At 35.6% G+C, this 16593-nt stretch overlaps 1 protein-coding gene across 4 annotated transcripts in view; it reads right to left on the bottom strand.

Annotated features, from left to right (window-relative positions):
• GSK3B (glycogen synthase kinase 3 beta) overlaps positions 1-16593 on the bottom strand; it is a 212931-nt gene that overhangs the window by 40077 nt on the left and 156261 nt on the right. For all 4 annotated transcript variants that reach the window (XM_039248912.1, XM_039248913.1, XM_039248910.1 and 1 more), the window contains exon 8: positions 994-1089. In XM_039248912.1, coding sequence (XP_039104843.1) covers positions 994-1089 — 96 coding nt within the window. The remainder of the gene's footprint in view (positions 1-993; positions 1090-16593) is intronic.

Below are 16593 nucleotides of genomic sequence, written 5' to 3'. Positions count from 1 at the left end.
TAACTCACAAATATATATAATGAAATACACATGATGATGAGAAGAGGTACAAGGTACATAACTGTAAGTAAGTCTGGCACTGCGCGTGCGCACACACACACACACACAGGAGCAGAAGTTTAATCCTGGCTTTGTCATGGTCACCTATGTAATCTTAAATAAGTCACTCAGTATCTTTGGCCAGAATTCTGAATCTGAACTCAAGAGTTCCTGAGTTCTGAAATAAGAACGCTAGAGATTCACTCTAGCAACAAGCCCTGACTGAGATTTTTTTTTCCTCTGCCCTTTATCTCACAAATTACACTGAAATGAAAAAAACTTTTAAATGAACTCTCCCTTAAAATTATTTCAATTAAGTATCAAAGCAAAAAATAAATTTTCTGATAAATAAGTACTTATGCTCTTAGAATTTGTTCCACCTTATGTTGGGGTGAGGTCATCCAAGGGGTAGCGATATCCCATTAACATATCAATGCTTTCAATGTATACTCCAAGCAAGATAAAATCTTTTTATTCCTCTCCCAAAACATCAACAGGAAAGCAAATAAAAGAAAAAATAGTATAATCCATAATAAGGTCTGTGTATGAATAGTTTTTAAAATAAATATTTGAAATGTATGTTTTCATATGCTATAGGATATTGAAAAAATATATTTAACTGTGAGAAGAAATTAACTTCTGAGTTTTAAGTACTCAAAATTTATATAGAAGATACTACTCCTAGTGAAATTCCTTATTTTGATGATATAGGTAACATTGTCGTCATTCTACAAATAAAAACCCAGGCTGAAAACCATCTTCAGGAAACTAGTAGGGACAAAACTATATACTGTCAATGACACAGATGCTACCCAACTATCGTTAGATACAGAACTGCTGTGTACTTTGTACTCAGGCAGCTGTGTAATATCAAAATAGTTTAGTTTAAGAAAAATGAGAAACCCAAATTTAACTATTGGTTAGTGTCTTTTTTAAAAACTCTTTTTGACTCACCTTAGTCCAAGGATGTGCCTTAATTTGAGGGAATTTGAATTCTGTGTAGTTTGGGTTCATTTCTCTAATTTGCTCCCTTGTTGGTGTCCCCAGGACCTAGATAAACAAAGCAAGTTATTGCCATACTTTTCTATATACTTACAAATGTAAGTCTTTAACATATCAGCTTCATTGGAAAAAGCATTTCAAAGTTATGAAATACAAAACTTGTTAAAAAGAGCAGACTTTGCACTGGACTTTTTTTTTTTTTTTTTAAGTTTATTTTTGAGAGAGAGAGAGAGAAAGACAGAGAGTGGGGCAGGGGCAGAGAAAGAAAGGTAAAGAGAGAATCCCAAGTAGGCTCCACATTGTGAGCACAGAGCCCAACATGGGGGTGAGGTCATGACCTGAACTGAGGTCAAAAGAGTTGGACACTTAATCAACTGAGCCACCCAGTCGCTCCAGTTAATTTTTTTTAAATATTTTATTTATTTGTGAGAGAGAGATAGAGCATGAGCAGGGAAGGATCAGAGAGACAGGGAGGCACAGAATCTGAAACAGTCTCCAGGCTCTGAGCTAGCTAGCAGCACAGAGCCCGATGCGGGGCTCAAACCCACGAACCGCGAGATCATGACCTGAGCCGAAGTCGGATGCTCAACCGACTGAGCCACCCAGGCACCCCGCTCCAGTTAATCTTTAACTGGCTATGGATCCTAATGCTATACTACTCTACACAGACTTTTATGATAATCATAATGTTAAACCAGAGTTGTAAAAAAAGATCACTCAAAAGCATTCAAGTAAAAATCAAACATCTTTGTTCTAACTAGAAAAACCATCTACTATAATCACAGATATCTAAAATGAGAGCTTTTATTCATTTAGTAAAGTATAGCCAAAGGTTTTAATTTTTTTAAGTTTATTTATTTATTTATTTGGAGGGAGGGAGGGAGGGAAAGAGGAGAGAGAGAGAGAGAGAGAGAGAGAGAGAGAGAGAGAGAGAATATGAATGAGTGGGGTAGGGGCAGAGAGAGTGGGAGAGAGAATTCCAAGCAGCTCCATTTTATCAGTGCAGACCCCGACATGGAGCTTGAACTCATGAACCATGAAATCATGACCTGAGATGAGATCAAGAGTCAAACGCTTGATGGACTGAACTACTCAGGCGTCCCTTGGTTTTATTATCAAATAGATCAGGAGAACCTTACTCAAAACAATCATCAATAATTCCATTCAATGAGTATTTAAGTGACTGTTCCCTGTGTACAAGGAACTATGCTAAGACACACGGAGAATATAACAAGAAGAGATTTCTTGTTATAATGAAATTACGTATTTGTGCATAGGAAAAAGTATAACTATAATATAAAATAAAAATATATTGAACACAACGTTGCCTCTAGAGATGGAGTATGTATGCACTGGACAAAGGAAAGTCTATGGAACTGACTGCACAAGGCAGATGACAGGAAGAAACATAAATTACTAAAAATGAGAACACTTTGAAGAAAGATGATATATATCTTTCTTTATAATTCTAAAGTCTGGTATAAAAACAAATTTGTTAAAATATTCAGCCATTTACAATTCAAAAATAGTGGCAAAGAAAGAGTGGAATTTAATAATAAGTACTGGATTTGTGGTGGCAACCAGTGGATAATCAGGGCAAAGTAAGAATTTCAGGGTTTTTCTGGTTTGTTTTTTGGTTCTAATTCTCTAGACTTAATTAAAACCAGAACTTAGCCAAAATTTTAAGTTTTCTTCTTCAAAATACACTTTTTAAAAATGTTTATTTATCTTTGAGGAAGAGACACAGAGTGCGAGTAGGGGAAGGACAGAGAGAGAGAGCGGGAGATACAGAATCCAAAGCAGGGTCCAGGCTCCAAGCTGTCAGCACAGAGCCCAACACGGGGCTCGAACTCACAAATAGTGAGATCAGCTGAAGTCTGACGCTTAACCGACTGAGCCACCCAGGCACCCCCAAAAGACACTCTTAAGAAAACACAAAGGCAAGGTACAGACTGAAAGAAAACATTTGCAAAACATACATTCTGCAAAGGACTTCTATCTAGGTTATAGAAAAGACTTCTATAAACTCAAAACCAAAATGACAACCCAATAAAAATGGGCAAAATGTAGAAGCAGACACTTCACCAAAGAAGACTCAGATAGTAAATAAACACATGCAAAAATGCTCAACATCATTATCATCAGGGAAATGCTAGTTAAAACTGTTAAGATACCACCTACATACCTTCTGAGAAGCCTAAGTTAAAAAAAAAATCAACTGTGTATATCAAATTCTGGTGAAGATGCAGAGCAAATGAAATTCTCATCCACTGCTAGTGGAAAGGTAAAATTGTATGGCATCTTAGAAAACACTTTGGCAGTATGTTCAAAACATAAACATACACTTACCATACATCCATCATTCCCACTCCTAGGTATTTACCCAAGAGAAATGAAAGCATATATTCATACAAAAACTTATACACAATTATGCATAGTTATCTTTTTTGGCAACTGCCAAAAAGCAGAAACAATTCAAATGTCTACAACAGATGAATGAATAAACAAATGGGAATATACTCATTCAACGGAATGCCATTCAGTAGTAAGAAAAAGAACATGGATGAATCTAAAAAAATTACACTGAGTAAAAGAAGCCAGACCAGAAGGAGTACCTACTGTATCATTTCATTCGTATAGAACTGTAGAGAATTTTGTCTCCAGTGACAGAAAGGAAAGCCATGGTTCTAAAGGCTGAAGACAAGTCTTACAAGGAGTACTTGGGAATTACTGGGGGTGAGGAATATGTTCACTGTCTTGATTTCATGGTGGTAGTTTCATGTGTGTATACATCTGTCAAAACTTACCAAACTGTGTACTTTAAATATGTGCACTTTATTACATGTCAATTATATCTTTCAGAAACTAAGTATTAGAATACATAAAGTTGAAGTAAGAGAGTTGGAAAGGACATTCTGAGCTATAGAGCTATATAGTATTATTTGTCAATATAAGTCAAAAAGGGATCTAGTTAACTATAAAATGACCTTTAACTGCCTAAAAGAATTTCTGAGCAAACTCCTCATGTTACTGAGGGGAAAAAGATGTGTAAAAATAATCTAAATTGTAACACATCACTCTGTGGGAAACTCACTTTTGGATACTGGAAACATATCTCCAGTTATTTAACCTCCCTTCCTTTTTGTAGCAGAAGTCTAGCTTTACAGAGAGGAGCAAGGTATTATCTAGTATTGGGAAGGGAAATCGCTGGCTTTTGTAGCTGTAGACCTCAGACGTTGTAAGTAAGGAACTATTCACACTTAAAATATGAAAGTTAAAAAGGAATCTTAATTTTTACTGTTTTTAAATGTTTATTTATTTTTGACAGACAGAATGTGAATGGGGAAGGGGCAGAGAGTGAGGGAGACACGGAATCTGAACCAGGTTCCAGGCTCTACGCTGTCAGCACAGAACCTGAAGCGGAGCTCGAACTCATGAACCGCAAGATCATGACCTGAGCTGAAGTTGGATGCTGAACCAACTGAGCCACCCAGGTTTAGTAATTTTAAGTAATAAAGCAAACACTAATATCCTATTTTAAATCCTCAATGAAGGGTGTTTGTGTGTGTGCACGCGCTTGTGTACGCATCTATGTAAGTGTGTATGTGTACTGGGAAAGAGGGAGAGGAGTGAAAAAGAAGGGAGACTGAACTAATCAATAATTCTGTCCCCCAAATGCAACCCTACTGGATTCTTTTAACTACTAAAACAAACAACCAAACAACAATGACATGAAAAATGTAAAAATGCGTATCTTCAATGATGCTACAACCTAATAATTCCATTTTAAGATATAAATTCTAACCTAGAGAAACTTTTTATACATCAAAAGCAACATTGTTCATAATAAAATACTGTAGGCAAAAGCAAAAATGCCAAAGTAGAATTAATAAACTGTGGTACAGTCATAAAATGGTATACTAACTAGTGATGAGAGTGAATGAAGCAGAACTACACATCTCTTCAGAAGAATCTCACAAAGTGGTGAGTTTTCACTCAGCAATGAATACATACAGTAGTACTGCCTTATATAAACCTTATAAATAGGCAAGACTAAACTATATTTTGGTTTATATAGTAAAATTGTAAAACTATACAATAAACATGAGAAATAAAAATAAAAACATAGGCATATTCATTAGAAAAGTCAAGTATGGAGTATTAAACTCAACAGAGAATATATGTGAGGGATTATGACTGGATTGGGGCATAAATAATTCCTTTAATTCTTAATATGAGTAATAATTACACAATATTCATTTTATTATTATGCTTTATACTGAATACATTTTAATATATTTCTGCATTATATTTCATAGTAAATGAAACATTTAAGAAAAATGACAACATCTGAATCAGTATTTGCTGTGCAGTCCCCCTCTATTCAGTACTTTGTTAACACAAGACACACTCCTAACTCCCACAAGTTGGTAAGAATGCCAAAAGAATGAATATGAAATGATGTCCATTAGTAAATGCAGACTGTATGGACAGAGATCACATGAACTTATGAGCCATTTGGTTAACTTTCCAATACGGGCTAGGCAGGAGAATTCTAGTTACAAACTGTAATGCAAAGGCAGCATGCTCTCTGAAGTGAATGTTATAATTCTTATGTGTCTTTTATTATAATCTAAGAATATTCCCAATTGAAGTAAATCTGTGAAATACACAAAAATCAGTTGAGAAACATGTCATATACACAGTTTCCTTAATATACAAACTTTTAATAATTTATTTAATGTGAAAGCAAGAAGGTATACTATACTGTATGTTTTTTCACTCTCATATCTTCTCCCTAAATTCATATCTCAGAGCCACTCACATCTAAACATTTGCCCCAAGTTATGTGTGTGTGTTTGTGTGTGTATACATATATATTTTTTTTCAGTGAAAACCCTCTTCCTTTATACCAACTACCCAGGTTCTATGATTTAACATTTTACTATGTTTGGTTCATCACACTTCCATCCATCTATCCATACATACATTGATCCATCTTATTTTTTTGATACATTTCAAAGTCAGTTGCAGACTTTGAATTATTACAAATAATTTGAATTAGTACATCTCAGCATACACAGGCTGTAATTAATTAAGGTTCCATATTTATGACTTTTACCTAAGCATTTTTTTATGTACTCAGAAACTTCCTTCAATATACACACTGTTTACATGTGCAAAATCTGTTATCACAATGGGAGAGAATCTGTTTTGGCAAATAGTGATATAAAAAAGATTCTTAATTATAATTATAATTGATGGTCAGAGTTTTAACTGTGTCCTTTACTTTTAAAATATGTATATTTTAAGAACCTAGTTACTAACCAGTAAGTAGAATCAGTGATCTATTCACTATCAATTAGTTAAAAGCAATTAACCAAATAAACTAGTCTGTTAATATGAAACAGCAATGGAGATCTTCTTATACCTGTTATGACCACATGATCTTGGATCACTAAGGCCATTAGGTGGGGAAACACATTCTAATGTTATAGGATTTTCTATGTTTAAATTCTCTTGCCAAATACTCAACTACTGTAATATTTTTCTATTCTCTTCCTTATTATTATTTTTTAAATCTTAAACCAGGCTCTCCTCAGGTTGGCTAATAGAGATGGAAACTAAATGGGAGATCTCCTAGAACAAGGGTCAGCAAATTTTTTCTGTAAAGGGCCAGAAAGTAAATACTTCAGGTTTTGTAGGCCAAAGTGCCTCTGTCACTACTCAACTCTGCTGCTGTAGCAAAATGTAGCCGTAAACTAAAGTTTATTTACAAAAATAAGTAGCATACTGTGTTTGCTCCTGGGCCCTAGTTGCCTAATTCCGACCTCTTCTAAACAGTTTTAGAGACGAGAAAATCTGAGGCCCAGAAGGAGCAACTTTTCAGGTTAAAACTAATTAGAGGCAGAGTTGGGCATAATTCAAATCTCATCAGTGGCAAAACAATTTTAGGAGATAGTATCAAAGAATCTGTTTATTGGACTGGATTGGAAGACAGTATTTGTTTCTAATTTTGGTAGCTGTGAAAGATGTTAATGCTATTAAGCATGAAGGTATAAAGCTGGAAAAAATAATATTTAAGACATTCAAGAAGAATTAAGTGGTAAATATTAGGTATATCATTTCGAAGAGGGCATGATGGTAGAAAAACAGGTTTGATAGTACTTGATGTACAGGGGCTAGGTGGCTGTGACAGTGTTTAACATGTAAGGCAGGTTGAAGGAGAAGAGAACTAAAGATGGGGGCCCATGGGACACAAATATATAGAAAAAAGGGAAATTAAAAAAGAAAACTGAGACAGAAATTCAAGAGACAAGAAATCCTACAGACAATGATCCCATGGAGGCCAAGGAAAGTAAACATTTAAAGGACAGTGAGATGAGTAACTTATGACAGTTAGCTCAGCTAAAATAAAAGCCCAAAAGGTGCTCACTGGCTATGAAAAGACTTCCCTTCTGACCATGCTGAGATCAACCATGAAAAGAACAAGAAGACTATAATCATCTGAAGTAAGTGGAGACAGCATATATAAGTTCTCCTTTCAAAAGGTACATCAGTGAGAAAAAGGAGAGAAGAAATATTTATTGAGTACCCAGTATGTAAAAAGCTCTGTGTGAGGTATTATCAGTTTTCTTTTCTCATTTAAACTTTATAGATACTTTATTACTCATTTTACACTTAAAAGAAACCTACAATTGATGGCAGTAAACCAGCTCTCAAAGCTACAGTTTGTCAGCTGTAAATATGGGATTGAAATACATGTGTAGTTGACTCTCTAAAATGGTCTACTCAATATTAAGGGCAAAAACAAGGAAAAGATGGTTTTTAAGTAATTCAAAAAAATCAATTTCTTAAACTCTACTGCTCATACTGTAAAATGAAATATGAATTATTTCGAGTTGTGCAGGATATACTAAGATTTTATAAGATCACAAGGCTATAATTAAAATTTAAACAATAGACTTAACAATAAAAATGATTTAAATTAAATCTATCCGGGGCGCCTGGGTGGCTTAGTCAGTTAAGCGTCCGACTTTCGCTTAGGTCATAATCTCGCGGTTCGTGGGTTCGAGCCCCGCGTCGGGCTCTGTGCTGACTGCCAGCTCAGAGCCTGGAGCCTGTTTCAGAGTCTGTGACTCCCTCTCTCTCTGACCCTCCCCTGCTCATGCTGTCTCTCTCTCTCTCCTAGAAATAAATAAAAATATTAAAAAATAAAAATAAAAAAAAATAAATTAAATCTATCCATACATATCTGGTAATTCCACTTAATAAAAAGAGTATCTTGATCTGTTAATATTATAGATTTTAGGCAACAGAAGAATTATGTGAAGAAATATAAGTATCTAACTAGCCAAACAAGATTAGAAAGTTTAACACGTGTTAAGCTTTGATAAATCACTTTCAGGCTTCTTTAACTGCAAATTCTCACTATAAATCCTATGCTTACTCATGCCTAACTATATTCACAATACCAAGCATTCAACTTTTAGTATTTCTGCCTGCTGTGACTATTTCACACGTGTAAAATCTTGCTTGGAATGTTAAACAGTGGGCAAGTACCATATTATGCTTAGTTGTGCATATTATAATTTTATTGCAAGAATGTTTAATTGCAAAGCCTAAGTTAGAGAAACTATTGTTGTTATTAAATTGCTTTGGGAGCCATAACTGCTTAAAGGTGGTCAAATGTAAACTAAAAGCCTTAAGTAAAGCAGCACAATTTTGTATAACTTTGCATCAGTAGTTTGGTAAATCTGGAATATCATGCAAAGGCTTGTGCTATTTAAAAATTAAAAAAAAAAGGGGGTGCCCAGGTGGCTCAGTCAGCTAAGCACCAAACTCCTGATTTTGGTTCAGGTCATGATCTCGTGGTTCATGGGACTGAGCCCCACGTTTGGCTCTGTGCTGATGGTGCTAAGCCTGCTTGGGATTCCTCCACCCTCTCAAATAAATAAATAAAATTTAAAGATAAGTAGAAATTGTCAGACTTTATAAAAACAGACAGTTAAGTATATGTTGTCTATGAGAAACCTGAAATATAAAGACACAGGTCAAAATGCAGAAACTTATACCATGGAAACACTTATCATAAGACAGAGTGTCTACATTAATATCTGAAAATGGAGACCTCAGAGCAAGGAAATTAAACTAAAGAGGGACACTTCTTAATGATAATAATTTTAAGACTATACTTGAAATTATTGTGAATACCATGTATAGATGAAAATGTAGAATACAGGAACTCTCTTATTTTTTGGTGGGAGTAAAAAATAGTAAAACTGCTTTGGAAAACAGTTTGCTAATTTCTCACAAAGTTAACATACACTTATATGACTGGCAACTTTAGTCCTTTATAGATACTTTCAAGTCCTTTCTTGAAAAGAAATTTTAAAAATGTGTTCTAACAGAATACACCTCAGCATAAAATGGAAAAAACAGGTGATACAAGCAACAACATGGATAAATTTCAAAAACACGATGTTGAGCAAAAAAAGCCAGACACAAAAGAAATATACATTAAAATAAATTATAGACTAAGAAAAACTAATCTGTAGTGAAAGAAAACAAACCAATGGTCGTCTGAGACAGAAGACGGGGGGCTAACTCTAAAGGGGCATGAACAGAATAACCAACCATCCTAGTCTGCCTGGCCCTATCCTGGAAAAAGCCTCAGTCCTGGGTCCACTGGAATATTTACTCAGCCCAGGCTGTACACAGGAACATTTTTTGGGGTGATGGAAATGTTCTAAATCTTGACCTGGACAGTGGTTATATATATTTGTCTAAGCTTATTTTTTTAACATAGTTTTTTAATGTTTTATTTATTTCTGAGAGCGAGAGACAGCATGAGCAGGGGAGGGTCAGAGAGTGAGAGGGAGACACAGAATCTGAGGCAGGCTCCAGGCTCTGAGCTTACTGTCAGCACCCACGAACCGTGAGATCAGGACCCGAGCCAAAGTCGGATGCTTAACCAACTGAGCCATCCAGGTGCCCCTGTCTAAGCTTATTAAACTATATACTTAAAATAGTTACATTTTCTGTAAATTACACCTGGATGGTGTTTATTTGAAAAGTAAAACAGACCATTATGTAATTTGTGATACATTTACTACACTGAATACAACCAGATGTTTATCCTTATGTTAATGTTAAGGCATTTAAAGTGTTAAGAGTCTGTAAGAGTCGACACCAACCCTACAGAATTATTTTATATACAAAATTATTTCATATACAGTATAAAAGCAAAGGTATGGGGCTTCTGGGTAGCTCAGTCAGTTAACTGTCTGACTTTGGCTCAGGTCACGATCTCATGATTAAGGAGTTCAAGCCCTCCTTTGGGCTCTCTGCCGTTAGTCAGCACGGAGCCCACTTCAGATCCTCTGTCCCCCTCCCACTAGTGCACATGTGCACGTGCGCTCTCTCTCTCAAAATAAATAAATAAATAAATAAAGAATTAAAGAAAGCAAAGTTAAGACAATCGAGAGGCATTTAAAATTTTTGCTCACTAAGTGTCCATCAACAGATGAATGGATCAAGAAGATGTGGTTTATCTATACCATGGAATACTACATGGCAATGAGAAACAATGAAATCTGGCCATGTGTAGCAACATGGATGGACCTTGAGGGTGTTATGCTGAGCGAAATAAGTCAGGCAGAGAAGGACAAATACCATATGTTTGCACGTATAGGAGGATTAGGAGGAACTTGACGGAGGACCAAGGGGGAGAAGAAGGGCGGAAATGGTGGGGGAAAGGGAGAGAGGCAAACCATGAGACACTCTTGAATGCTGACAAAAACTGAGGACTGATGGATGTGGGGGGGTGGGGGGGATGGGCATGAAGGAGGGCACTTTGGGGATGAGCACTGAGTGTTATGTAGAAACTAATTTGACAAATAAACTATTTGTAAAAAAAAAAAAAATAAATAAATTTAGAACTAAAATTATAAATATAAAAAAAAAATTTTTTGCTCAGCCTCTTAAGTCATTCATTCATTCAAAAACATTTACTGAGTTCTTATCTTCAAAGAGCTGTAGGGCAGAGAGACTTCTGTAATTAGCAAAGATCAGTACAACAAAAAAATTGTAGATATATGCGGGAGGCAAAAGTGCTACCCTGCTCTAGAATGAGGAAGGGGTTCAGGAAAGAGTTCTGGAAGAAAAGACTAGAGCTGATTCTACTTAAGAAGTCTAGGAAGCAAATGAGTCAGATGCACATTCTATGCATGACAGGTGTAAAGTGGAAAACAGCCTCATCTGGATAACAGTAACAGATGAGTGGGAACAGAGACTAAGAACTGGATAATGGAGGGACGGCAGTGTTAAAGGCTGAAAGGTAAATGACAAATTATGAAGAGCAAAGATTCTAAATGCATCACTATCTGCAATCAATACAATAAACACAGAGGACATTTAACAAACTGACTATCCTATTTCTATTTGAGTATATCTTTAGGTTTTATATTCAGTTTTATTATATGCAGAGTATATATTTCTACCTGATTTACTCCACCTCAATTATACAGTTGGAATTTTTCAAATTATATAAACTGAGCCTTTTCATTTCATAGATTAAAACAGAATGTTTGAAATGGACCTTATCAGCTCAGACACAAATCAACTCTTTAAACTTCCCTTGAATTTTAAAAGATAGAAAAATATTTCCCCCCAAAACTTTTAGACTAAGGATATACTTTAAGAAAAAAAAAATTCTTTCTGGATTTCCTAAAAACTGAGTTCCGCCATGACTTAAAGGAAATGAAGCTACACATAAATGTTTTATGTACTTTCTGTAAGTATAATAGTTCATACAATTAAAAAAGGGTGGGGGAGATGTTAAAAATTATCACACTACTATTAAGAGTATATGTATTCTCAGCTATTATTAGAATAAGACCTCTCCATTTATTGTAAAAAAGCACCTTTTCTTTGGCCCACCATCCTAGATCATGAGGGGTAAGGTGTTGAAAGGATCCAAAGAATCAGAGGTCAGTCGGCCACATTGCTTTGGGGATGCTGTTCATGATTCAATCAATCACTTCATTTGCACTCAGTCCCCACATTTGTTGTAACATTTTCTCATTCATTTAACTACTTATGTACCCAGACACTGATAAATATCAAATTAGGATATGATTTATTTCTTCAAAGAAATAAAGCCAAGAATCATCTGACAAAAGTAGGAGATACATTTCTTTCACAGATTTATTTTTAATAGCTCAACACCAGAGGTCGCCAAACTTCAGCAGTAGAATACTGCTTGTGCAGCCTTAAAAGCAAGGGTGAAGTAAAAGAAATTCTATTACAAAGTTGTTACTCTTCTGCTTAAAATCCTGCAGCAGCTTCCTACTACCTACAGGCTAATGTGGTCTGGCCACAGCTCACAGCTCCAGCCTTCTCTGCCCCAGTAAACTCCTATTCTACCATACCCACCATTCAGAAACTTAAGTTCAAACTATAAACACATAACAGACCCAATTTCACTAAGTGTCTCTGCCCAAATTCTCACACATGTCCTCCATTTCCTTCCTCTCTCTAAAAGGTGAATACCTTTCCTTGCTTCAAGATTCAGCTCAAGAGTTACCTGTCCCATGATACCTTTCCAGAGAGTACTCCCTCCAAGTAGAATGCTGCTTTTGTACTCTGCCCAGACTTCTGGGTAATACCTACCTGCCTTACTCCATTGCCCTCAGTTATTCCCTCTTCCTCTTAGTCTCTGAACTCCTTGAGAGCAAGGACCCTCTATGTTCTAGCCCAGCACCTAACAAAAACATTAGTAGTAGTTAAAGTGGTATGCATCCTGCAAGACTAAAGGGACTCATGGGCAGGCCTATATATAATAAAGCCTTTTAAATAAGTGGATAAAAATGGAATCACACAGAGGCAAGACAGATTATATGCAGCATGGCTGAACAAAGAAACATCTTCACTTCTTTCTGAAAAGAACTGTTTTTCAGTTTGTATAACTCTCAGGTTTAGCTGCCTATTCCATAAGGTTGACAAATGTCTCTAAAACTAGAAAACCTGTCACTGAGCTATTCTATTTAAAACTACCAGTATTCTAATGACATTGGAATTACTACTTTCCATTTGCATTCCCAGAAAACTTGTATAAGATGTTATTCCTTCTGGTATTTCCCCACAATTTACAGGTTTTCGTTTTTAAAATCCATTAGACATAGGTAGCTACAATACTTTCAACATATATAGCTTTTATCCAATTTCTACCTCTTCCCTATATGATTGAAATTTTCATGTAAGAAACCCTCGTGTTTATAATGCAATGCTTCTCTCTTAGAGTTTTATTCCAATTTCCAAAAGGCAGGAATAAAAAGCTGTAATAGCAGCAGCACAAAATTTTAAATACCATTAGGAACTTTACTGAAAAGGGCAGCATGTTGTCATGTTATCTGAACAAAACTAAACGACTTGGCTAGTTTTAATTTTTAGGCCTAGGGAAGGTGAACTAGTGCAGGAGGGTCCCTTTATGTGTCCACGCTCTAGTCCATTCACTCTTGCACCATCTGTCAGTTGATCTGTTCCCTCCCCCTCTTTCTGGGAGCCACCGGGTAGACGGATAAATATTATGAGAAGTCTTCTAGAGTCCTTTGTAAAAGTATGATCAGAGTAAAACAAAGCTACCTTATCAACAGTTTCATAGATAGATGCCCCCATTCTTACCTTTTAAAAAATAATATCTTTAATGAGATATGGTAATATATTCATATTACCATGAAATTCACTCCTATATAACTGTTTGTTAGCATATTCCCAAAGGTGTACAATCACCACTGCCATCTAATTTTATAACATGTTTTCACCTCAAAATGAAATCCTGTACCTAAGAACAATCACTCCCATTCCCACTCCTCCCAAGCTCCTGACAACCCCTAATCTACTTTCTATCTTTACAAATATTTACTCTGAAGATTTCATACAAATGGAATCACATAACGTGTGGATTTTTGTGCTTGACATTTTCTTTATCCATTCATCAGGTGGTGGACATTTGAAATGTTTCCACTTTTTGGCTATAAATAATGCTACTGTGAACATGTGTATACAAGTTTGTACACATGTACAAACACAGGTGTGGACATGTGTTTTCAATTTTCAGAGGTACAGACCTATAAATGGAATTGCTGGGTCATAGGGTCATTCTATGTTGAATATTTTAAACATATTTAACATATACAAAACATTTTTGATTTGCACCATTTTACAATCCCACCAGCAACGTATGAGTGTTCCAATTTCTCCACATCTTCAACACTAGCTATTGTCTGTCTTTTTATTCTAGCTATCCTAGCGAATGCGATGTAGTATTCATAATGGCATTGATGTGCATTTCTCTAATGAGTAGTGATGCTAAGCATCTTTTCTTGTACCCCCCGGCCATTGATATCTCTTCAGAGAAACGTTTATTCAAACCCTTTGCCCATTTTTTATTGGGCTGTCTTTATTGTTGAGTTATAATTGTTCCTTATATATTCTACATGTGTCCTTTGTAATATACATGATTTGTAAAAATTTTCTCCCATTCTGTGGGTTTTTAACTTTTTTGAAGCACAAAAGTTTTTAATTTTGATGAATTTCAATGTAATTATTTTTTCTATTATCACTTGTGCCTTCTGTATCATATCTAAGAAACTACTGCTTAACTGAAGGTCACAAAGATTTCCTTCTAAGAGTTTTACAGCTTTGGCTCCTGCACTTAGGTCTTTGATCGATTTTGAGTTAATTTTTGTAATATGGTATGAGGCAGCAGTTCAATCTCACTCTTTTGCGTATGGATATTCAGTTCTAAGCTCTAAAAAGACTATACTTTCCCCCAATGAATTGGAACCCCTGTTGTATACCAAATGACAATAAATGTAAAGGTTTACTTCTGGACTCTCAGTTTTATTTGATCTATAGGACTATACTTGTGTCCTTATGTCTTTCTCTTTCTCTTTTTTTTTTTTTTTTTAGCATGATTGAGGTATAACTGACAAAACTGTAAGACATATAAAGTGTACAACATAGTGATTTGATGTGCATATATACACTGTGAAAGGATTCCCACCACCTAGTTAGTCTCCATCATCACACATTGTTCTTTTTTCTTTCAGTGAGAACATTTAAGTTCTATTCCCTTTGCCAATTTCAATGAAATAACACAGTGTTATCAAATATAGCTGCTATATTTTACACTAGCTCCTCAGACCTTACTCATCTTACAGCTGAAATTCTGTACCCTTGACAACTTTTTCTCATTTCCCCCCACTCCCCAGCCTTTGGCAAATACTTCTCTATTCTATTTCTAGGCTTTGACTTTTTTCTCCTTTTTTTAGATTTTACATATAATTGATACCGTGCAGTATCTGTCTTTCTATGTCAGGCTTATCTCAGTTGGGGTAATGCCCTCAATGTCCATTCATGTTCTAATATGGCAGATTTCACTTTTATGGCCAAATACTATTTCATTGTCTTGATAACTACAGTTACATAATAAACTTCTAAAACGGGAAGTACAATTCTTTCATTTCATTCTTCTTTTTAAAGACTGTTTTGCCCTTCATTCATTATGTCTTGAATAACATTTTATACTTGGAAATAAGTCTCTTCCTCCCCCCTAAAAAGGGAACTATTATTTTTATTAAGCAAACTACTGAATGTAAGGAAAACAGTCTTTCTTGGCTGATACATATTCACAGGCATCAAAAGACCTTTTTTTGGTGAATCTCAACCAAAGTAGTATGCTCAACAAAGGAGTATAAAAATAGAAAGGGGTGGCAGGGGTGTGTTTGTGCTGGGGATGATATTAGAATCTATTCAGTAAGAAAAAAAGAAACCATTTATTTTTCTAACTTTAAAACAGCACACCCCTTGGGGTGCCTTGGTGGCTCAAGCAGTTAAGTCTCCAACTTCAGCTTGGGTCATATTTTCATGGTTTGTGGGTTTGAACCCTGCCATCAGGCTCTGTGCTCACAGCTCAGAGCCTGGAGCCTGCTTCCGATTCTGTGTCTCCCTCTCTCTCCATCCCTCCCCTGCTCAGTCTCTCTCTCAAAAATAAACACTTAAAAAAAAAAAAAACAACTTTAAAAACAGCATATCCCCTCTGGGATATGTAAAAATTTTATTCACACAACATCCAACTCTTGCTTCCTTTGTGAATCACTAACACTATCGTTCTTTGTAACACAATCAGCTAAGATTTTCTTCATGTTTTCCCTGTACCATATATATCAATAAAACACAACCCTGTGTTTTATAAATATGATACAGCATTCAGTATACTTCTTTAAACTACAAACTCTCTCCGTGATTCCAGAGTTTCTTTATATTTTTTTTCACAGCTCAATTGTTAAGAATCATTGCTCTCGAAGCTTCTGCACAGCAAAGGAAACAACCCAGAAAATTAATAGGCAACCAACAGAATGGGAAAAGATAGTTGCAAATGACATATCAGATAAAGGGTTAATATCCAGAATCTATAAGGAACTCACCAAACTACACGCCCGAAAAACAAACAACCCAGTGAAGAAATGGGCAGAAGATATGAACAGA

The sequence above is a fragment of the Hyaena hyaena genome, unplaced genomic scaffold, assembly GCF_003009895.1.
Source record: "Hyaena hyaena isolate Hyena2069 unplaced genomic scaffold, ASM300989v1 scaffold_321, whole genome shotgun sequence".
Lineage (NCBI taxonomy): Eukaryota > Metazoa > Chordata > Mammalia > Carnivora > Hyaenidae > Hyaena > Hyaena hyaena.
This window is presented reverse-complemented; position numbering and strand designations above follow the sequence as displayed.